Here is a 25,605-nt window from a genome sequence, read left to right on the forward strand (position 1 = left end):
GTCTCTTTTTATCTCTCCAGGGCTTAGCCCAGTAAATGACCCATCTTATACATAGTAGTTACTTAATAAATATTTACTGATTTATGAACATATTTTAAATCTGCATGTTGGCTCTAAACAAATGGTGAACGTCTTTTTTTTTTTTTTTTTTAAAGACAGATTGAAAGCTGATGTAACAACAACAACAACAACAACAACAATAACAAAAACCCACAAAATGAAGATGGGAAGTCACAGGGAAGCCACATTACACCAATAAACAGGAAAACCTGGAACCAGCACACTTACCTTTCAAACATGTATCTTCCTTACTTTTATTCCTTATCTCATTCAGTAACCTAGGATTTGGCTAGATGTGTCAGATTTGTCAGAAGTGATACTGATTGCTACATTATAGATTTTGTTGCTACTGTATAGTTGTTACAGTCATTTCCAACTCTTTGTGATTTTATGGATTATATTATCCATGGAGTTCACTTGGCAAAGATACTGGAGTGGTTGCCATTTCCTTTTCCATTGCATCAAGCAAATAGCACTTAAATGACTTGACCTGTGTCACATATCTGGGAAGCTTCTGGGGCTGGATCTGAATTCAGATCCTGATTCCAAGACCAGCCCTCTATCTACTGATCCTTTTAGCTGCCTCAGGGAATAGATAAGTAACCACAAAGTTCCTTATCGGCAAGCATTTATTATGTGCTTACTAACTATAAGGCACTGGAGATACAAAAGAGAAATATGACACAATCTCTGCCTTCAATGAGGTTATAGTCTAATAAAGGAGCTTTACCTTCTCATTCACTTGATGGCTATTACATATTTACGGGGTAAGTTATGTTGAAATGAATATTCTACTGCACATGGGAAACATACAACTATCAGCCTTGAAGGAGTTTATGATCTCTTATCAACTCTGTGCCACATCATTCAATCCACAGACAAAGGTAATTCACTTATCAAGTCAAAAGCAGTTTTCCTATAAACTATGTCTAGTCCTGTCTTACAGAAAAGTATAATCTAGTCAGGCTTCTTAAACTATGGATTCAATCCCATATGGGATCATATAATGGAATGTGGGAATAGCAAAAAATTTGGCAGCAGTCAAAGATATTAAATATCCCACCAAGATTTAATTCTTTATGTAAAAGTAAACACATCCATCTCATTAGTATGCACATTTGCTTTCATCTTTAATATATGGCAAAATTGTATGTTTACAAAGAATTGTTTTAAAATAAATTTCTTTATGATTTATTATCAATAAATATTTGATTTGTGTACCTGTTTTATATCTTATATATCTTATGTTGCATAAAAATTTCTTGGATGAAAAGGGGTTGCAAGTGGGAAAAGTTTAAGAAGCCCTGATGTATAGAGATATTTTCCTCATGTAAATATATTTTTGTCTGTCTCATAAAACATGCCATGGAAGAGTAGTTCATCAACTTTCGCGATTCAAATTGATAAAGAAAATTTCATGTGAAATTATGTTACCAAAAACTCAATTTCAAAAATCAGTTTCTAATAGTCCCTATAGAAAACAACCTACAAAATGAGCAACATTACAATAAGCTAAAGAAATGAGGAAGAAAGAGAAAAAGTTTAAGGATAGTGGTAAATAATCCAAATTACTATTAGACTTTTTAGCTGTTTTAGTGACTCTTAACTATTCAATCAGACTGCCCTAAATCAATGAGCAGCTTGATGCACAATGTCAGTTCTTTTCAGAGACAATGGTCCAATCTTTCTAACATAAATTCCTAGAATAACTGGGGGTAACTGGGTGGTGGAGTAGAGTATTGGTCTTAGAGTCAGGAAGACAAGTTCAAATTTGACCTCAGTTACTTACTAGCTACAACTTACTAGCTGGGCAAAAAAAAAAAAATCACGCTCTGTGCCTGTAAAATGAGGGTGATAAAAGGACTGAATTTCTGATAATAGGATAATGGGACTGAACATTTTATCTCAAGATAAAATGAAATATTTGCAAAACCTTTCTAGATCTTAAACATAGTTACTATTATTATAGGCAAAATTGAACTATGATACAAAATGCTATCTAATATACCAAGATGTCAAAGGTATATTCCACCCCCAATTCCTTTATTATATATTCACAGAATTCCTGCATCACGAATGTTTCAAGTATGACTCGGGGATTATAAAAACAGGCCACAAATATAATCTTTTATTAGTACTCTAAAAGAAGCTTATGAATAAAGAAGGCCATTGGAGGAACTAATGTGACCAAGTGAATCTTATAGCTGGTTATGCTCCAATCCCTGTGATTCATTCTCTCATTGATTGACTTTCTAATTCTTTGGACTCAGATTCTTATAAGTTGGCCTTGTATCTGAATTTCCTGGTTCCTGACCTATGATCCTGATTATTTAGATTCCCCATATCTGACTTCCTGACACCTGCTACTGAATCTGATGCTATCACCTGACTATTGGAAATCTGTCTATCCATCTGGATACCTATAGTCTTCTGCCCAATTGGATTTCTACCATCTGCCTGACCACTGGGCTTTTGCCATCATACCGCCCATTTGGACTTTGGATGTCCATTATTTCTATTTCATCTGTGCCAAACTTCTGGTTTTACACCTGGCTTACTGGCATAGCTCTTTACTTTCTGTTTTTCTCTACCTTTGCTTGAAGTACTTTCTAGATCCTAAGCTATATGTCAACTTCAACTTTGACTTGAGCTTATTAGTACTTGTATTTTATATCTATCTCTATCTATATTTATATATGTGCTGCCCTTAGACTAATACTCCAGTCCCATTTCTATTTTAGGCCCATCTCTCTCTCTCTCATATATATATATATATATATATATATATATATATATATATATATTTTAATTACACACACACAAACTTATTGGACTGTGAGCTTATAAGATGGTCATGAGATTGACTCTTGTCAGTCCAAGAGAAACTGATGCATACATAAATTTAAAAATACATTACAACAACATATCTATACATATGTGCATATGATATACTTACATACGGGGGGTGGGGGGGAAGGAAGGAGAAAGAAAGTACACTTACCTAATTCATTATAGCTAGATTCATCCAAGAGCTGATTATAAATACCTAATTACATTCTAGGTATTGAGGACCCTGAGATAAGGACAATGACCTGCTTTCAAAGCAGCTTAAATTTCATTTGGAGGTAAGTAACTTGTTTGCAGAAAGAGACATATACACTACATATAGTCAGTTCTGCTAGAACACTCTGTTCTAAAGACATAAATTTGATCCAATGTGATTCCAATATTAGGGAACATTTAGAAAATATGAATATTGTGTTTGCTGATGAGTAATTTCTTCTTGGAAAAACAGGGAGGATGCAGAAGACTCACAAGCTAGGACCCTTCTAAGGCTAACTTCACCAAATCAACTTCAGGTTGTTGTCAAGATAAGAGTGTCATATTTTGTATATACAGGAACTGTAAGAAGAAAAAGGTTCGTCCCTCACTCTCTTCCATTTCCAGTCCCTTCCTATCATGGGCTTAGGCCTCAAGCCTTGGAGTTAAGACCTTATCAACTTGTGAGAGACTTTGCCAAAACGGGTGCAGGCTCAGCAAAATCCTAAGGTAGTATACACCATTAATATTTATTGTAGTTTTTTTTAATATTTCTTATTTAACACATCTAAAATTGCTGCCATTTTTATTAGTTTCCTATCTTATTTCATGTAGCACTAATGAGATTTTTAAGCATTGTGCCCTTAACTCTATTTTCCCTTCATAAAATCTTGTGGTTTTTAATGATGTAATTTTGCAGTCATGTTTTGGGGGGAATACACTTGTGAGATTATGGTCAAACTGACTATACAAAGTTATTTCCAAGGGGCAATTACTAACAAGGGAATCAGGACAGACTACTTGTAAGAGTAGTACTTGAGCTGAACTTTTAAGGAAGATAGAAATTGTTCTAAGCCTCTAAGAGGCTTTGTTAAATGGAAGTGATATCTTTTGCAAAGTAAGAGAGATGGGTGATATAATGTAGTGTTTGGGAAACTGCTTGTAGGCCAATTTGAGATGGAGAATGAATGAGAGTAATGTGCAATGGAAGAAGAAGCCTTGAAAGATAAGTAGTTGAAATCCAGATTGTGAAAGGCCTTGAAAAAACAAAATTGTGGGGGGTCTGTATTTTATCCTAGAAGCAAGAGAGTACCACTGGAATTTTTCAAGTCAGAGAATGATACAGAGTTGTATTTTATAAATATCAATTTGGCACCTATGGGAAGGATCAAAGGGGAAGACATTCGAGGCAAGGAACCCAATTATGAACCTATTACAACATTTCAGGAGAAGAGTAACAAGGGTTTAGAAAAGGATGGTAGGCCTCTGAGGTGAGAAGGGGATGAACATAAGAGAGGCAATAGAGATAAAATCAATAACACTCAACAAATGATTATATGTGGATGTGAGGGAGAGTGAGGAGTCAGGGATGATTAAGATATGGTGACCCTGAGAAAATTAGAAGGATGGTTGTGCTCACTGCATAAATAGTTGTTAGGAAGTGGGGAAGATTAAATTTTTAAAGATTTTTTTCAAGATATTATACGATTTTGGACATAATTATAGTGTTTCTCTTAGCAGAGAATGAGTTTATCTTCTGTTAACTGAAAATACACACAGAATAAAATTACTTTTTCAAATGACCTTAGGAGTCATATAGAAACAAATCTTCACTAACCGGTCTTCAGTTTGGAATCCCAGCCTTCACTAAGTGGTCTAGCTTATGTAGGGCAGCAAACAAACTGCTCCCTTCACAGATCTTACCTGTATGGTTCCAGGGTTCGGCTTCCATAAAGCAAAGCATCTTCCCACAGACTAAGATTAATACAGGCATCCATTGCGCATTCAAGCATTTTTAGCTGATAGATGTTTCTGTCTGGAAGACGATTTCCACAGTTATTTATAAGAGTCTGGCACATAGCCAGAACTTGCTCCCACTCTGTTATTAACCTTAGTTAAGGATCTTCATCAAGGAAAAAAATACAAATTAAAAAATAAAGATATTCTAAAAGGCTGAAAAGCTCCAGGGCACTAATAGAAAGGAAGCTCCTATTATCCCACACAGATAAGCTGCTGAAAACATACTTGGGGGAAAAAAAAAAAAACATCTAAGTGGCATCTTAGCTCTATGAATTCTGTTTACAATCAACAAACCATCATAAAACCAAGTCTCTGCCTCTGGTTATTATATTTTACTAGAAGAGGTGAAGGGCAAGAGATGAAAGGATATAACAAGCCAGAGCAGTCCTTTTATTATACTCCTCTTAATAGATCCATTCATCCATCCCTTCCTCCATTCATCCATCTACTCATCCATCCACCCATTCATTCATCCATCCCTCTATCCCTGCCTTCTTCTATCTTTCATTCCTCCATCCATCTATCCATCCATTCATTCATTTACTCCTCCATCCATCCCTATCTCTGTCTCTTCCTCCACCCATCTATCCAATAAGTATTTTATTAAGGACCTGTATTCTAAGCATTGCACTAGATACTGGAAATATAAAAACAAAAACAAGCCTTACCTTCACGAAGCTTATATTCTACTGAGGAAATCAACTTACAAATGTATAAGTAAGAATGCTGACATACAAAGCAATTTGAAGAAAGTGGGTTGGGTCTAACAGCTGGGGGCTGGGGCAGAAAAAGTATGTAAAAGGTTGCACTTGACCCAAACCCTGAAGAGGATAGGTATTTTAAGAAATGAAGAAGTTTTGGAAATCTTTGTATACTGACTACTTCCAAACAATTTCATTATCATCTACTTTTGTCCAGTCTGTTAAAATGAGGGACTAGGGAGACAGAAGATTTGGGGAAATTCTATCTTAATGGAGAAGTCTACATTGGCGAATTTCACTGATTACCATGACATCCAAATGTAAGGCATCTACAAAAACAGGTTTCATTCAAGTAAGATTAAGCAGGTTAAGCCGGTTATATGAAATATATATTTAAACACTCTCTTTTCAGAAAGGTAAATATATAAATAGTGCCTATGGGCCTTTATGTACTGTATGTGACCAAAAAAAAACCCAAAAAAGCCTCTCAATAGATTTTTCTCCTACAACAGGTGTTCTGAACCCCCCAATCCTATTCCTTCCCTCCCACATATACATCTATTACAGGGAGATTAATGATATCACAGCCTATCTTTAGGGGTTTGATTGTAAAGCATAAGTGCCCCAAGGCTGTATCAACATCAAATAGGAACATTCCCATTTTAAGACAACCTCCCTAAGCTTCAGTTTTCCCCTCTCTTTAAAAGATTTCCATTACCTGTTCCCCACCCATTTCAGAGTCAGAGCCATGGGATTAATGAGGGCCTGCTTGTAAAATTCTCTAATACTCTCCAAGGAGAATGGCCACAGGAGTACCAATGATTATTATCTATGCTTTCAAAAGGGCCAGACTGGAGGAGCATATACATCAGCCTTGAATGTAGCTGCTTGCCCACTGCCCAGGGCTAGCAAATTTATCACTGACATAGAGCACACAATCATGATTTTATGTCTTTTATTACCACTATGAGTAGGGCCAGGCCTGTGTGAAATCATTCGCAAGAATGAGTTTATCTTTCATCCCCTTAACACAGGTGCCAAACATTAATGCCGTTTTCTCAGTGTCCAAGGTCCCTTTCCCTGTGGCCATCTCTCTCCCTCCCCCCACCTAATCCAGAGCCTTCCTTTTTAGACAGCACCCATCAGTCAATAAGCATTTATTAAATGTTTACTTTAATAGGAACAATATCAACAGTACCAACAACAATGACAACTAGCATTTATATATCACTTTAAGGTTTACAAAGCACTTTACATGAGATATCTCACTTGCAGATGAATAGTACAGTGTGTAGAGGTCTAAAGTGCAAGAAAACTGAAAAAATAGAAAGAATCCACCAGGTTGTGAAGAACTTTAAATAGCAAATTATTTTCTTATTTGAAACTGGAGGTAATGGAAGTTCTTGGGAGTTTATTTGGGTATGAAGGTGGGGGAGTATTAGACCTATACTTTAGGAAGATCATTTTGGCAATTGATTAGATTGAATGGGGATAGATGAGACAGAGAAAGAGTTAAAAAAAAACTACTGAAATAGTCTGTGCAAAAGGTGATGAGCATGTGAATGAGGATGAATGCTATGTGAGTGACATCTAGAAAAGAATATATAGGAGGCTTTCTGTGAAAGGAGAAAGGACAAGATCTAAAACTATTTTAGTCATGTTATATGTGGGAATTAAAATTACAGTAACAGCTAAAATATTAGACTGGATATAAAAAGAGGCATTCTAGTAAATATTTAACAATTGTATCTCTGAAAGAAAATGTACAAACATCATCATCTGTATTTTTAACACTTTCCCCATCACTTATTTCTAGGCAATCAACAAAACAATACACAAAGTCCAGGTTTGCAGTGTTTCTCAATTTCTAATTTGTAAATACTCACACTGAAAATGTAACTTCCAGATCTAATAAGTCCTATGAACTGACTCTGGCAAGCTCCAGGTGTACTTCTGAGATTGGGGATAGATTGGAGAATTTGAGGAGCAAATCTTTTGAAATTAAGACAGAATAAAAACTTTAAAAGTTTTCTGGTTGCCTGCTTTCATATGAGAAAAAACAACATTGTGACCATTTCACATTTAAGAGGGGGTGAAGATTGCTTAGCACTCATACTGTATTTTGTTGCCTTTCTATCTTATGCAGAGCACCAAAACCCCATAGATGTGGTTTTGACCAATCTCTAGACTTTTTACTTCTCTTTCTTACCCAGTCAAAACTTACCCACATACTACTTCTTTAGGACTTTTCTTCCCAAAGCAACAACTAGTCCACCTAATGAATTATTGCATGTTTTTGCATAATCTATATAGTATTACCATACTTTGATAGCACATTTTATTTTTAACAAGGTGAGAACCTCATGGGGCCTTAGTTTTGAGGAAGGGTGCAGATAGTTATCCTTCTTTCTCTGAACTTTACACCATGTTCTACACTGGTACCTTCCTGTTTACTCCAGGATTCCCTTCTAAATATTCTTAGATCATTCCTCAATGAAAGTAGTCTTTGTGTTTCAAGCAACATGATAGTTGGTAAATACTTTTGAATTATATCCATGTAAATCTATACTTGCTTCTGAAATAAAAGATGTATCCCCTGCAAGGATAGACTGTTTAGAAGAAAATGACCCAAGTAATATGGAACCAGAATGGCACTGTAGCCAGGGTGCAAGATTTGAAGTTCTAGGTTTAAATCTCAACCTTTTTTATTTACTAGCAATGACTAGGTAGAAATCAGCTTTTCTGAGATTCCTGTCTATAATATTTTAAAATTCAAATAGCACATATGTTTCCTTTCTAATTCCATCCCTGTCTCTCTGAACTTCTCCATTTTATATACCTAAAGTTCTACTCTCCCATTTCAGCTTCCTCTTATGTGCCATCTTCTTCTATTAGAATGTAAGCTCCTTTTGAGGATAGGAACTATCTTTTTTGTTTGGGGCTTATGCCTGGCACATATTAAATACTTAATAAATATTTTATCTATTTATCTATCCATCCATCCTCAAAACAATGTATTTGCAGCATCTCCTCACAACACAGAAGGCACAAAAGGGCAGTTCCCTAATAATCATTCAAAAGGTAACCAAGCACAGACAACAATAAAAAAGTAAAATTGAAACGAAAAAGACTTACTCTGACCTCTTAATGAAAGGATACTTTCTTGTGACTGGAGATCTTCAATTTTTATTAAGGAACCTTGAATTTCCTTCCAAGCTTGTTCCTCTCCTGCTAGCATATCAGCATCCTAATCCAGGAGTCACATTACAAGACAAAGAAAGATGGGAAGAAAAGAGAGAAATCAGGTAAGAAACTAGAAATTATACTTTAATGAGGTACATTATTAACACCAACAATAAAAATAGATGGAAGGCATCACTTGGGAAATAGCTAGACAAATTGTACCATATAACTTTAGTAAAACATTACTATATGATCACAAATGATGAATGCAAAGAATTCAGAGAAGCAGAGGGAGCAGCATGCAGGTAGAGTGGATCAAGTGTTAGCCTCAGTTTAAATCCTACCTCAAGCACTAGTTGTTTAAACTCTCATCCTTACTTTCCCCAACTGTAAAATCAGAATAACAAGAGCTCCTAAGGTCCTCATAGGATTGTTGTAAAGATCAAGAGAGTTAACAAATATGAAGATTTTGTAAAGCTTTAAAGTACTATATAAATGCTAGTTATCATTTATTCATAAGTGAATGTGATATAAAAACAAAAGATATCAAAACATTTTTTAAATAGACAGGAGGTATTAGTGAACCAATTTTCACCTGGCAAAGATCTTTGAGGTTATTATTACTCACAAAGACCTCTTTTTCAATAAGGACTTAGCCCAAAGGCTTATAATTGCTTATCTTGTAAACATTTAAAAACAAATGCCTGCAACCTACTGAGCATGAGAACATGATTCCATGAACAGGAATAGGCTGAAGGTGGGGGCAGGCCTAGCCTAATTTAGGCTAAACTTTAAAGAGATACCATCAGAGTGTCCTGTTAGAAAATTATGAATGAATTTCAAACTCCAAATTTACTATGAATGAGAAAGGAAGAAAAGCTCTCTGGTGAACAAATATCTAACCCCTCCAAAACATCTCACAAACTGTTATAAATTTAATTTTTCTAAAACCTTGCTTTGATCAGGCCATTCCCCTAGGCAAGCCTTTGAAGTGTTCTTACAGTCTTCAGATTTTAGTCCATTTGCCTGAGAGTAAGAACCAGGATGGTGCTAAGAACACCATGGTCAGAAGTCAAAAGAACTGAGTTCAAATTCTGGTTCAAACATAACATTTATTAGTTGTGTTTATCAATCAGTAAGTCACTTAAAATTTCTCCTCCCTGGAAATTGAGTGGATGCCATCAGTTGAGAAATGGATGAATAAGTTATGGTATATGAAGATAATGGAATAGAATTGTTCTATAAGAATTGATGAGCAAGCTATCTTCAGAAAAACCTGGAAAGACTTACATGAATTGATACTAAGTGAAGTGAGCAGAACCAAAAAAGCATCGTACATAGTAACAGCAAGATTGTGTGATGATCAGCTGTGATAGTTATCTCTTTTAATCAATGTACTGACTGAAGCTAATTCAAATAGATTTGAGATGAAAAATACAAATCACATACAGAGAGATCTATGAAGACAATGTGGATTTTCACATTTATTTTTGTTTTTTTCTTGTTCTTTTCTCTTTTGATCTGATTTTTCTTATGCAGCATGACAAATATGGAACTATGTTTAGAAGAACTGCACATATTTAACTTAGATTGTTTGCTACCTAGAGAGGGAAGGGAGGAAAGAGGGAGAAAAAAATCTGAACACAAGGTTTTGCAAAGGTGAATGTTGAAGACTATATTTGCATGTATTTGAAAAAAAGTACTATTAAAAAATAAAATCCTTCTTCAACTATAAAATGCTACCTTTCTCACAGAGTTGTGAGGAAAAGTACTTAGTAAATGTAAATGTGCTACCAAAAATGTAAGCTATTATCCTGGTATCCACACTCAGGCACCAAACTACTTTTTCACTTATTGTTGAGTCATTTTTCAGTTACATTTGACTCAATGTAATCCCCTTTGGGGTTTCTTTCTTTCTTACTGGAATGGTTTGGTTATTTTCCTTCTCTAGTTCATTTTACACATGAGGGAACTAAAGCAAACAGAGCTAAGCGACTTGGTCAGGGTCACATGGCTAATAAGTATCTGAGGCAGTATCTGAATTTAGGAAGAAGAATCTTCCTGACTTGAGGACACTCTATTTACTGTGCTTCCTCTATATCTCCTATTATAACCTTACTGGCATCTTATGCTCTAGTCAAATTGCTTCATTGTCAATTCATTGCACTTTTTCCACTTCTTGCCTCTCTGCTCATGTAATTTCCTCTTCCTAGAATCCTCCTCCCAACCTTCAACTTTTTGCTGATCAAAATATTATCCATTCATCAAGCTCTTGTTCAAATGCTATTTTTGACCACTCTGGACTCTTATACAAAACTGGTAGTACCAAGAAAATACCAAATGGAGTCATGAGTAGGATATGACTAAAAATGATTAAAAATGAACAACATTATCCAAAGAGCACTCTAGCTAATTATGGAATTGGCCAATAACGTTAGCCAGTGGGAAATGAATTCTTTGGCTACAATAACCCATGAATTAGAACAAATTCTTTGATATTTCAATAATTTAATGATCTGAGAGTAATTCAATGTGATTCATCATATGTACTAGTCAGCAATTCAGCTAGATTATATCTTCATTTCAAAAATTTTTATTTATATTATCTTTAATTTATGTAATAAAACAAGCATATCCAGTATAATAAAAATTACTGCACATGAAACTGCAAATCTATCATGTACAACTTGCTATTCTTTTAAAATATATAATAAAGTTAGCATGGAAATTGCTTTTTCTTTTTTCTCCTCACCATGCTTTAGAGATAGTTACAATTAGAAACAAATGTATATGTGTGTGTAGATACAAAATAATTCTGTACATACTTCTATTTATCATTTTTTCTCTAGGTACAGAGAATATTTTCTTTCATGTGTCCTTTATAGTTAATTTGGGTATTTATAATAGTTAAAATAACTTATTTGCTCAAAGCTGTTCTTAACATAATATTGTTGTTACTATATTAAGTATTCTCTTGGTTCTGATCATTTTGTTGTTCATTATTTCATGCAAGTATATCCATGTTTTTCCAAGGTCATCAACCTCATTATTTTTTATAAGCTATATTTTCTCATACATATTGTATCTTTTCTGCACCTAAATAGTTTTATGAATTGCTATAAGCTAAAAGCAAATCATTTAGCAAGATTGGTCAATGTCCAGTTCTTCAATTTAAACATTTTCAGAGATGACTAGGAGGTGTAGTGGATAGAGTACCAGTCTTGGAATCAGGAGGACCTGAATTCAAATCCTGCCTCGAACACTTGACACAACTAGGTGTATGACTCTGGGTAAGTCATTTAATCCCAAATGTCCAAATAGCCCCCCCAATAAAAATCCATCTTGGCAAGATCTGTGGGTCTTATCAGAAACAGCTAGGAAGTTCAATGGATAGAGTGCTGGATTTAGGGTCAGGAAGACCTCAATCCAAATCTATCCTTAAACATTCACTAGCTGTGTCCATACTACTCAAAAGGAACGTATTAGCCAAGTAGCACTTTTTATCAAGAGAGTATCTACCTGAGGAAAAAAATTCATGATGCTTAGTAGTAGAAGAAAACTGGTAAGAATTTAAAAGAAAAAAGGAAAAAAACATTGATGGTATTGTGTAGCCTACCGTAACACAGCAAGGTTAGAGTGATTATTATCATGGGTGATATCTACTAAAGCATTTAATGTATTTAATATAATGCAGCGAGCTGATGTAGTAGAGTGCCATAGAATTCAGGAAAACTCATCTTCCTGAGTTCAAATCTCGTCTTGGAGATTTTCTAGCTATGTGACCCCAGGCAAATCACTTAACCATGTTTGCCTCTGTTTCCTCATCTGTAAAGTGAGCTAGAGAAGGAAATGGCAAACCATTCCAATATCTCTACCAAGAAAATCCCAAATGGGGTCTCAAAGAGTCAGACATGACTAAAATGACTAAACACAACAAAATAAATTAATAGTTGATTTGATCAATTATTTATAATATTACTGATAGACAGCATCTTTGAAAGGGAGACTGATGTAGTGAAGATCAAACTTGTATGCAAATTCACCTCCAATTTTCAATAGTTGAGTAACATTTGGCAAGTATTTAAGCTCTATGAACCTCTGTTTCTGTATTTATAAAATGGTAATAGGTCTTTTTAAACCATCCTTATGCACTTATAATACTCTGCTTCATATTATGTTTATCTGCAAACATGTCACCACTAGATTAAAGCCATCAATCAACAAGCATTTATTAAGCATATCGGGGATTATGATTTCTTTCTGGACTACTTTTAAATGATATGGTTACTTTTTATCTCTTCTGTTGCAGCACAATGCACTAAATGCTTTAATAATTGCTTGTTGGAGGGAATGAGTGGCTATCAGTACTTAAATTCTCTGCCTATATATATATATATATATATATATATATATATATATATATATATATATATATTTCCAGCTACAAGGATAAATTAGGGAAGTTTTTTTTAATGGCACCTGAGGTGAAAATACATAGATCTGCCAGGTTCTTATCTTCAGCATTTCTTTTTTCAAATACATCAAAACTTACTCTCATGCAGGACTAAACTGTTAACAAACCTTAAGTTAAAAAAAAAAGATATTGCTTAAAATACTTGGGGCCTGTGGGCTTGAGATCAGAACTTTGTTTTCCAAGTGGTAGAAAATAATCATTTCATATACACATTAAAAATAAAAAATAAAAAGATCAAATGAAATAGTGTTGAACTCTTTCCCAAAGTTACAATTCAAACAAAATCACACTAGCTACAAGAAAGAAAATTTAGGGAGAAAAAGGAACATATCTTGGGAAATAATCAGTAAGAGAATGGAAGGATCACTGCTATATTGGGTTACATTTTGGCACAAACTCCTAAGTAATCTAGAAAAGGTGGTCAAAAGGGTGCTAAAGTAAAAAAGGAAGGGAGGGAGAAATGGAGTAGAAAGGAAAGGAGGGAAAAAGGAAATTGCCTTTCTATAGCCAAAGAGCCAGATGTCAGACAGTAGATAGACAGTGCAGGAAGATACTCAATGAGACAAAATCAAAAGCAGCACCCAAGAGAAAACTCATGGCCTTAAAACACACACACACAGAAAATAATCAAAATGAACTCTAGATCCTAACACAAAGGGGAAAATTTGATTTCCATATTAGGGGATAAGAACCCTGATTCGAATCTGTCTTTGGAAGGGAATATTTATTCAAAATGAATGATATAGGTTTTTACCTATATCCTATATACCTATATATAGCTGGTGGGACAACAAAATTGTATATTAAAAATTCAATTTGATTTTTTAAATGATTTCTCAAGTACTCACTAGGTACAAGGCACCCAGTGATCCAGGTTCATAATCTAAGAGTCACATCCTTAACTTTTCTCTCTTTTATCCCTACCTGAGAATTGAAGGAAGCCAAGAAAATCAAGAGGCAAAAATGAAAGGCATGAAAGGTGTGACTCTAAAGCCAGCACCCTCTGAGTTCAAGTTTGATACTGGGATAGACTAAGACTTGCAAGACACTGAGCATTTAACAAAAGATGAGGTTAACTTTACTGTAACACAGCAAGGTCAGAATGACATTTAACTTCTCTGAATATAGCTTCACTTTTAACATCTGGACTTTGTGCTCAGTCAGTAAGACCTGTTGATTCAGAGAATGAAGCCTGCCCCCAAGTCTGAGATGGATGGGACCTTTTATATTCTGCAAAATAGCAAACTGTGACTTATCAGATTGGGGAGAGGAGGAGGAAGCTGTCTCAGGGAAGAATCATCAGGAAACCATTGGTTCTATCATAGATGGTTAGGTGGCAAGAAGATGACTTAGATGAATATCCAGCAAAAGAGAAAGAGGAGAAGTCACACACGTAGGAGAGGATATAGCAAATTAGTGCCAGGAAGGTCTAAAAAGAAGGAAGTATCAAGGAAAAGGTGACTGATGGTAGGAAAACCTTTGGAGAGGTCAGAAAAGGATGAGAAATGAGAAAAAGTCATCAGATTCAGCAATTACAAGATCATTAGTGATTTTGGAGAGAACAGTTTCAATTGAATGAAACATTGGATATTTGATTGCAGAGTTAAGAAAGGAATGAGAAAGCAAAGAAATACTTCCCAAGGAGTACAGTCATGAAAGAGGAGAGAATGATAGTTGGTAAGGATGGGTAGACTGAATGAGAATTGTGGAGATGTAGAAGATAATAGGTGATGGAGATCTGTTCAACTTCTTTTGCCTCTGTTTTCTCTGCTGAAGAAAATTATCTTAATATTAGAAAGGACTAAACAAAAATGACAGAGTGTTGAATCTAAGATAAAGTCCAGAGATAATAAGAGAAACTTAGGTGTCTTGAATTTACACTGCCAGGCCCACACAAAACATATCCTAGAGTATTGAGAGAAATTTGATATACCTGAAGTGCTGTAGTAGCCTTCATGATGGAGAAGGATTGATATTCCAATGTTCAAAAAAGGGGGAAAATGAGATTTTCCATCCATAGATTAATGAGTTGTTCTTACATTTTTGGTAAAATTCTAAATCAATTGGGAGTTGATGGCACAGTAGATAGAGTGCTGACCCCGGAGTCAGAAAGACCTGAGTTCAAATCCAGACACAACAATTACTAGCTGTGTGAGTCTGGCCAAGTCACTTAACCCTGTTTGCCTCAGTTTCCTTATCTGTAAAATGAACTGGAAAAGGAAATAGAAAACCATTTCTATATCTCTGTCAAGAAAACCCTAAATGGGGTCATGGTAAGTTGGACATCACTGAAATTACTCAACAACAACAAACTCTGAAACATTATTAAAAGAATGCTGAAGGAATGCCCCTTTCCCTGAAATAGTAATCAACCAAAAAAAAAAACCTCCAAAAAAAATTCCAAACCCCCAAAGCCTACCTTGGCTTCATCAACACCTGATCATTCAAGCTAACTTAATTTCTTTCTTTTTTTAAAGAAGATTAAGAAATGTATAGACCAGAGCAAACCTACTGATAGTTACCTAGATGTTAGCAAAGCATTTGTTAACATCTCATTCCATTCTTGTGGAAAAGTGAAGAGTTATGGACTGGCAAATAATTAGGTGGATTCAATTTCTCGGAACAACTAAACTCCAAAACTGTTTATCAATGCTTTGATGTCCTCTTAGAAGAAAGTCTCTAGGGGACCATCCAAGGATTCTGTATGTGATCCTCTGCTGATGAACATTTTTTCCCTTAGATTTTTTTTAAAAACGACTACTATTTGGCTACAAAACATGGAATACTAGATTATCTGAAGAAAACAAATTTCAGTTTACTCAAAGGGAAAGAGAGAGATATGATGGATATGAATTAGTTGCAACATATTACCAACAAAGAATTGAGATGGAAAAGCTGCATAAACAATATTGTAAAATAAATATACAAGGAAGAGAAATTAAAATAAGACCAAGAAGAGAAATAAGCTACTCCTTTATCGAAGGAGAGAGATAATCAGCCTGAATACTCCATTAAAATCCAGACAATATTAAGAAATTTAGAGGAAGGTTACCATCCAATGCTACATTGACCCATTATGGAGGATTCTAATGATGACACAAGATAAGAGTCACACTGAATGGAAAGGCTTGGAAGAATTGCTCTCTGCCCCACTGAAGGCAGTTTATATATTTATAAAATAAAAAAATCCAAGTATTAGAGTTGGATGAAGGCATACGTAACATGTTTACCAAATCTGTGGATATTAGAAATCTGTAGGTGAAAAACAGTTAACACAACTGGATGACAGAGTCAGAATCTTGACAGGTTTGAACATTGGGTCAAATTTAAGAATCAGACACTTTCAAAATTGAGAAATTTGGGAACTATTTAATCCAGTCAATAAATGAACAAGAATCCCATTTCCAACATACTCAACAAATGGCAATCAAGTCTTGCTTGAAGAAGAGTTAATAGGGAGAAATATTAAGCCACAGATTTGGGTTCACAAAATCAATTTCAGAATTTTATAATGAAGTAGGTGTAACTTTAAAGCAATTCATGTGAGAAAGACTTGGGTATTTCAGAAGACTACAAGGGAAGTCTAAAATTAGATTGTATTATAGAAAGTGTTTTTCCTGAGGCAATTGGGGTTGAGTGACTTGCCCAGGGTCACACAGCTAGGAAGTGTTAAGTGTCTGAGGCCAGATTTGAACTCAGGTTTTCCTGACTTCAAGGCTGTACATCCACTGTACCACTTAGCTGCCTCAGAAATTTTTTTTAAAAATCAGAATAATCTTAGATTACATTAAGAGAAATAACATATCTAAGAATAGGGAAGTGGTAGTTTTGATGTACTCTGCTCTGTTCCAACTACATATAGAATATCATATGTTGAGTTCTAAGCGCTACATTTTATCAAGGGCAAAGACAAATGAGATATTCTCCAAAGAAGGACAACTAAATAGTGGAGGGCCTCAAGAGAACCATTTGTCAGTGATGTTATCAGTGGTGTACTGGAGTTAGCAGGAACTGGCTCATGAGATCTAATTGTTACATTTTCAGTGTGAATATTCACACCTTAGAAACTGGAAAATGCTTCAAATTAGGGCTTTTTATTTTATTAAAAAGATAGAGAAAAGGAGGTAATGGAGATTAAATTCAAATGTGTGCTAAGCACACATATTGTTTTCCCTTGGAAAGCCAGTTATATTTACCAGCACAATTCTTAATGTTATCGAAGGATTTGTGCATATTGTTCAGGTGTAGAGGCCAGATGATGAAGGCTTCTCAGATCCACTCTCCATCCTTTCCTATCCCTTTAAATCTATACACATACACACACACACACACACACACACACACACACACACACACACTATAAAGTTCTTGGCTTAAAGTCAGACTGTCAATATCATCCCCTCTCACTCTCCCTCCATGCCCTGAACTGCTGTATTATAAACACATGAAGTATAAGTAGGAGAAGTATTTTTTACATTACTTCTATTAGTGTTTAGTAAATGTCCATATGGAATCTGGTATTATACAAAATGCCAGTGTGTTACAAAGGTGGTTGGATTAGATTATTCCCTAAGGTACTTTGCAATGCCAAACTATAATTCTGAGAAATACCATATTGGCCTAGGACTCCTAGTATTTCTCCAGCCTATTATTCTGTCTATGACAATGGTATCGAATTCTGTGTTAGAAAAGGACTCAGCTGGTGTCTTCCCCTGCTCCCAGCCCCAATGCCAACCTCAAAGAAGAGTGTAAAGAAATATAATGCATTATTAAAACACTATCCCTGCCCTTTCCAAGCTTACTTGTCCATATGTTATCCTTTCTCATCCATGCCTGGGAAGAAAAGAATGATGTTGAAGTCCTCTGACACACAGGTGGTAAATACAAAGGCTTCACTCCTTTAACTACAGAAATAACTACCAGATGAGATGAGATAATCTCAGTACAACATAAAAGAGTACCACTTAATGCAACTACCCTCTTCTAGCCAAAAACTCCTTCCATATTTCAGATTAGGAACAGTATCTGCCAGACACCAATGGTAAGTGTGCATTACTAGGGGAATTTTTTTTTGACAGGGCAGGGGTAAGAATCTAGTAAGGTTGGCCATCTTTTTCCTTGGAAAGGAACACTGAGTCTATCAATTGTGAAGTCAAATGCATCCACCCAGATCCACCTTGCATCTGGAACACTTAAACAGACGTGCTTGCTTTGCTCACAAGTGTTTGATGTTGAGACCTTCTTACTAGCTAATTTCAGATGGCTTAAATTAAAAAAGAAAAGTAACATGAGCAAGACAATCTGGTTCGCTGTAGTTCCTGTGGTCCGATTTCATATGCACCATATATTTGGATTAGATTGAAGGGAAATGAGGGCCCACAGGGAAATAGAGGCAGCAAAAGTCTACAAACCTTTTTACTAACTGGAATGTCTACTGGAGACACCAAAGTATAAGGAGTGACATGCTCATTTAGAGAAGAGATTGGGAAGTCCTGAAGTCCAAAACATGAAGGATGCAATGCTAAATTTGCTGCTCCCATGATTGGGCAGTATCTAGGCACATGGATAATATGCTGGGATTAATAGGTTAATCCACAACAATAGTTCAATTTATATATGATCAACAGGAAGTGTCTCTGCTGGAACCAATTTCCAGTTCTGTTGGCAGAAACAACTGGAGGCAGCCTAGTCTAGAGTCAACTTGAGGGAAAACATAGCTCTTTCATAGGGTGGAAAAGTGGCTAAAAATAGCATGTTTGGTGTAATTAAGCTAGCCACAAGCCAGTCAATGGGAATTCTGGAGGGAGAAAAAGGGGAAAGGAAGAGATACTCTTAAATGTACCACCTTTCAGTTTCTAATCAGAGATTTACTGTGTCTCCTCACAACATGTGTCCATTAGGCTAGAGATAAAAAAAAAAGACATCCAGAGGCTGTCACTCAATCAAGAAATGATTCTGTTGAGTTAAAAACACAATTTGTTCCCTTATTGGCCTCTACAACGCATGACATAGAAGTATTCTGGGTTTTTTCTTATTATGTATCCCAATATAAGTGAAATTAATCTGCATCTTGGCCCTCTCTAGGTAGCATCCCAAGCCAAAAATGACCATTTTGACCAAATCAGAAAGCATTTATTCAGCACTGTCCCTGTGCTAAGTATTAGTGATACAAAAGCACTGGGGGTGGCATGGGGACTGGAGTCCAAGACCTAGAGTCATGAAGATCTTAAATGCTTTTAAGTTGCATGACCCTGGGCATGTCACCTAACTTGTCTTCCTCAAGTTTCTTCATCTGTAAAATAACATCTACCCTTCCTGGGTTGTGAAGATAAAATAATATGAGGAGAGCATTTTGCAAACCTTAAAGTGTGATATAAATGCTAGCCATTATTATGATTTTATTAATCAGTATTATCTGTGTCATTGAAATAATCTTAACAATAGATATCATTAAAAAATTTTTAGTAACAATAATATAATTAACAATTAAAACAGTCTTCTCTCAAGGTGTTTACAATCTAAAGGAGGGCATATAATAACAAAGTACAAATTTTGACATAGAAAATGTTTGAGAGATAGTTTTTGGGTAATTAATCATTAAGTTAATCATACTAACTATAATTAATACAAGGGGTGAGGCTTACTTATATACCTTTGGAAGAGTAGGGTTTTTGAGGGAGGCAATCAACTCTGGTTAATAATTAATTAGAAGAATGAATATTGTAAGGAGAGGTGGAACTATTCCAATGGAGGACTGGGGGACATGACTCTAGTCCCTTAGTTTTGGACAGAGACTTATCTCTTTTCCAGATTACTCCATCTAGGACAATCTAGACAAAAGGGGCTCTACCTCTGCTTATATCTGACTAAGTAGAACACAATGGGTCAGAATTCACCTTAAAGTTTTCATAAGATTCCCTAGTAGAGTAGGGTCTCCCACCTAAGGTCACAAGACATGTAGCTCTGAGATTTGGGTGATCTTACATATTAACAATGTCTTTCAGAGACTAAAAAACTTACAGGCTTCTGAAAAATCCTGATCTTAATTCAATAATTATTAATGTATGAGAGCAATAAACATTTCTCTCCAAACAAAATATAGGCAGGGTAAATTGGAAATAATCTCAGAGGGAGAAAGAACACTAGCATTGAAAAGAGCTTAGAAAGAATTACTGCAGAAAGTAGCATTATAGCTGAGACTTGAAGGAAGCTAGGGAAGTCATGGAATGGAAGCAAAGAGAGAGAAAATCCCAGGCACAGGAAACATCCAGTGAAAAAACACAAATGGGGGGATGGAGATAGTAGACCTTTAAAAAAGAGTTAGCACCAAGAAGATATGTTCTGGTTTCAAGTCAAAAAACTCCAGAAGAGTTACATCAACTGATGCTAAGTGAAATGAGCATTACCAGGATTTCATTGTACACAGCAACAGCAAGATTATGTAATGATAAATTCTGATGGATGTGGATCTTCTCAACATGAGATGATCCAGCCAGTTCCAGTGATCTTGTGATGAAGAGAGCAATCTATACCCAGAGAAAGGACTGTAGGAACTGAGTGTGGATCACAGCATAGTATTCTCACTTCTTTTGTTGTTGTTTGTTTGAATTTTATTTTTTCTCATTTTTTTTCTTTTTTGATCTGATTTTTCTTGTGTAGGAAGATAATTGTATGAATATGTATGCCTAAAAATATATGTATGCCTATATCGGATTTACATATATTTGACAATGTTTAACATATATTGGATTACTTGTCATCTAGGAGAGGAGGTGGGGGAAAAGGGGGAAATTGGATCACAAGGTTTTGCAAAGGTCAGTGGTGGAAAATTATCCTTGCACATGTTTTAAAAATCAAAAGCTTCAATTAAAAAAAAAAAGAAAAACTCAAAAAAAAAATTAAACCCCCCCCAAAAAAAAAAGCAACTTCTGCCACTGACCTGGATCCTGTTTGGGAAAACCTGGCCTCCTAAATCTACCACCACCATCATCACCAAGCTAGAACTATATAAAAAAGTGACAAAGGGGAAGAATTATAAGGATATCTGTTTAGCCTGCTTAGCTTCATCACAAGGTAGGGATAGAATTCTACCATAGCACAATATCAGCATGTATCCAACTGCTCATTGTCACTGACTGTTGACCAGTTCACAATTATATTTCTAGGCATGCAGAATTGCCTTCAAGAAGTAACACACTTCCTTCTTGCTCTCCTACAAAGTAGGAGCCTTTACCCCATTATAAACCCAAAGCCATGGGCCATCCTAAACAATGGCCATACTAAAGTCTAATTTTAGCTTTTACTCAAATGGATATTCCTTTTCTACCCAAATGGATATTCCTTTCTTGATAAAAACTAAAATGTGCTTTTAAAATGAATAAACTCATTAATTTATTCACAATGATATCAGTTTGGGGAAATAGCCAGCATTTTGAGGAAATAATAATCTTTATCAATAAGGAAGTATGGAAAAACATAGTTATAGCGGAATAAGGGCTAATTCAGAGGGAAAGAAAACATGATTTTGATTAATGGCTCTACTATTTCTTGGACTGAATTTAATTCGGGATTTGGGATTCATGAAAGTTGATTTATTCAACTTTAATCTGATGCATCTTACATGGCTTTTGTTGAGGATCTATGTGATAATGTGAGAGTGCTTTATAATAAAATATAATTTGTTGTTCAGTTATTGCAGTCATGTCTAACTCTGTAATCCCATTTAGAGTTTTCTTGGCAAAGATACTGAAGTGGTTTGCCATTTCTTTCCCCAGCTTATTTTACAGATGAGAAAACTAAGGCCATCTACTCATCCTATAAAATTAATAATAGGCATTACATGGCACTTGAAGGTTAGCTAAATACTTGAAATAAATTATCTCATTTGCTTTTCACAAAAACTTTATGATGAAGGTGGTATTAATATCCTAGTTTTACATATGAGGAAACTAAGCTTAATTATTTGCCTTTCATCATTGAGACCTTGGAAGTTTCTAGGGTGGTATTTGAACAAGTCTGTCTTAACCTCCACTCAACTACTCTATAAACTTACACTAGAAGTGGTAAACATGTGGCCAAACTAGATTAACAAAGAATAGGGAAATATGTAACAAAATAAGTACAAATACAATAAAGCACAGATAATAATAATATGTGGTTTTCTAAGTCAATATGCAGTCCATGGAGAGACTTACATATAGTTTGGTGGCCCTCATTTCAACTAGAGTTGATAGCACTACACCATGATGGCTCAGTTGTGAAGCAGTATACATATTAATATAATCAAAGTGGGTTGGTGCAGTGAAAGAAAACAGGGACTGGAGTCAGGAAGACTTCCAAGTTCAAAACTGGCTTTGGATGCTTACTGGCTGTGTGACCATATAGTCAAGTTACTTAACCCTATTTAAACACTGTTTGCTCATCTGTAAAGCAAGCTAGAGAAATAAATGGCAAACTTCTCCATTATCTCTGCCAAGAAAACCCCAAGTGAGCTCATGAAGAATTGGGCATGACTGAAATGACCAAACTACAACCAAGATAAGTGGACCTGACCAAAGTAGGGTAGTTAAAGCTCCTGAAGAGAATTTTCTGAAATAAGCTTTCTTATCACCTTTATCTTCCTTAGGGTGGAAGTTGAACATGGGAATAGGACATTTGGCTTCTGAGATTTCTTCCAGATCTAGACTTATAAACTATGAACTATGAACCCCTGTTTGAAAAAAGCACAAAGGTAACAAGATAATGACATAGGGAACTTCAAATACAAAACATTCCTTTGCACCTCCCCTACCGGTGATATTCATTCCTGCTACAAAGGAAATTGCATGTAGTAATTATATTGGCTCCCTTTGTAAGTTCACATCCAAGCAAATTATTTTCACATTGTAGAGACACTGTCAGCTATGGGACTTATGCAGCTGAAAATTCTATTATTTTGTCTTATTCATGCAACTCCTTTGACAAATCCAAGTGACCTCACTGTATAAACAATAAAAGGTGAGAAGTTGGAGACTCTGTTGAAAGTGCAAAGGATCTTATTAAGAAATACTCTAATGACAATATTGACGAATTGGCCCAACTGGCCAATAACCATCCACAAATTCACTGGATAGACTATATTCCATTTCACTTTAGAATAAAGCCAAATCTTCTTCTACTTTCTGGCTTTGGTCTCCCCATCCCACAGCTTGGTAAACAGATGCTCTCACTCTAAACCTCTAGACAGAACAAAGAAACTGGTGTACCTTGCAGCAGAAGACAGGCTAGCTAAGTCTAATAAGCAACTTCCAAGAACAATATTAGTGAAAGAAAAAATAGCAAAACAATCCCCTGAAACCATATGCAATATAATTATAATGACCAAACTTGACTTCAGAAAAGAGATGAGAAAATTTAACTACCTGCTTCCTTGCAGAGGTGGGAGCCTATATTGTAAATACAGATAGAGTCTGTTGATATATTGGTTAGCTTTCATGAATTGGTTTTCCTTTCCCTTTTTCTTTTTTATTCTTTATTACAAGGGATGACTAATAGATAGAAGAAGGAAAAAAGATATATTTGAAATGAAGGGGGAGGTATTTAAAAACAAGATAGGCAACTGGCTCTCTGAGATGGTTTAGCCTCAGTACTTTTGACAAAGAAGTCCCTTCATTGTTTCAAATAATGTGTTTTTTTTTTTTGTCTGAATGACAAGAATGTCCTTTGGACTGGAAGTCAGGAGACTTGATCCTATGCTGTGTTCCAATTTCAGTCTTTGACTAAAGGGATGACCTTGGGTCTAGTGAATGACTATCTCAGCTATCTGAAATGAGGATTTGATTAAGGTTACCATGGAAATAAAAACCAATCATCCCCCTCCATTTAATCATATATATAACATTTCTTGCTCCCAGACAACCCAAAGCAGATATCTGACAACAGATAGTCCTGGATCTTTGATCCCTTTCAGGCCACACATTCATAGGTCAACAGATATCATCATATAGACAGATTCCTAGTGTCAAAGGCTAGAAATAGATTTCCATTTCCTTTTAATGATTCATAATATGACGAATAAAATTCTTCATATATCTCTTTTACCTCACTGTCTTCACCAGGATAATACTGCTTACCATCTGGTAATGTTTCTGAAACTCTTAGTCCTTTTGTCTAAGGCTCTGTTTCCAATAAGGCTTGTAGTCCTTAACCTGCCTTGTAACATTAGGTAAATGACTAGATACCAGGGAGGATGTGAGAATCTTCGTATGTAAATTATGGGCACAAAAAAGTAACTTGAATCCAGGGATTCTTGTGAAGATGAAACCACCGAATCACTGATAAAACATGCTGGGAAAAATATAATTCAAAATGTAACAAAATGGCATGTTTATCAGTTTCCCTAAATTTTTACTAAGCTTATTTAATTCACATGCCCTTTTTTTGCAATTATACTCATAAGACTGTCACTCAGACCAGTGGATCAAATTACTGACCAGGGATCCTAAAGCCAGACAGTAGCTAAGTTGGGATCTTAGTCAATAACTCCAGATATCAGACCCTGGACTCAAGTATAGGCCTGCCACTTCAAAAGGTAATTATTAGGGTACAGAAGGAATTTACTTAATGCAACAGATCACAACCTCTTTTTCAACACCAGCAAATGGAAGTTACCAAGAGTTTAACCTATCTTCATCATAGGGGTGTTGTGCAAATTCTCACTCTGACTAAGAGTCTGCAAAGCTGTTTGGAAATCTTCAGAAGATTTGCCAACCCAGCACAAAGACTCAAAAAGAAAATACCACTGTTTGAGAAATAAGATGATTTGGGGAATTTCATATTTTATTAACACATACACACACACACATATGAGTGCGCAACCACAATTTTTTCTGATAAAAGAGTCATTTTCCTAGAAATGATTCTTCTAATATTCTAGATACTTTCCCGTAATATATGGAATCAAAGAATATGCACTGAATTAAATACTTGATGGAATTTGGTCCTGGAGGTGACTGGAGGGCTCTTAATCATTAGTCTAGATGTTGAGGGAGGAGAGACACAAAACCCACAATTTTTTGCTGAAAGAGTCATTGTCCTAGAAATGATTCTCCTAATAATCAAGATACTTTCCTGTAATGTGTGGAATCAAAGCATATGCACTGAATTAAATACTTGTTGAAATTCGGTCCTGGAGGTAATAGGCTACTCCAGAAAGCACTTAATCATTAGCTGAGATGTTGGGGGAAGAGATATTTCTGCGGAGAAGCTGTAGTGACCATATTCTAGTTATCCCTTTGTTCTGGCCCCATCACACCCTCTAGTGACATTATATAGAACAGAGCTCATATCACAAAGTCTTCCCATATGAGA

General features: G+C 35.5%; 1 protein-coding gene across 1 annotated transcript in view; it reads right to left on the bottom strand.

Moving 5' to 3' along the window:
* The window catches only part of SMYD3 (SET and MYND domain containing 3), a 961,044-nt gene that overhangs the window by 144,509 nt on the left and 790,930 nt on the right, over positions 1 to 25,605 (bottom strand). Inside the window, exons 9-10 of the mRNA XM_023502028.2 lie at positions 8,760 to 8,847; positions 4,804 to 4,978 (exon numbers count right to left, since the gene is read on the bottom strand). Of these exons, the coding sequence (XP_023357796.1) occupies positions 4,804 to 4,978; positions 8,760 to 8,847 (263 nt within the window). The remainder of the gene's footprint in view (positions 1 to 4,803; positions 4,979 to 8,759; positions 8,848 to 25,605) is intronic.

Source organism: Sarcophilus harrisii, chromosome 4 (genome assembly GCF_902635505.1).
Source record: "Sarcophilus harrisii chromosome 4, mSarHar1.11, whole genome shotgun sequence".
NCBI classification, from domain to species: domain Eukaryota; kingdom Metazoa; phylum Chordata; class Mammalia; order Dasyuromorphia; family Dasyuridae; genus Sarcophilus; species Sarcophilus harrisii.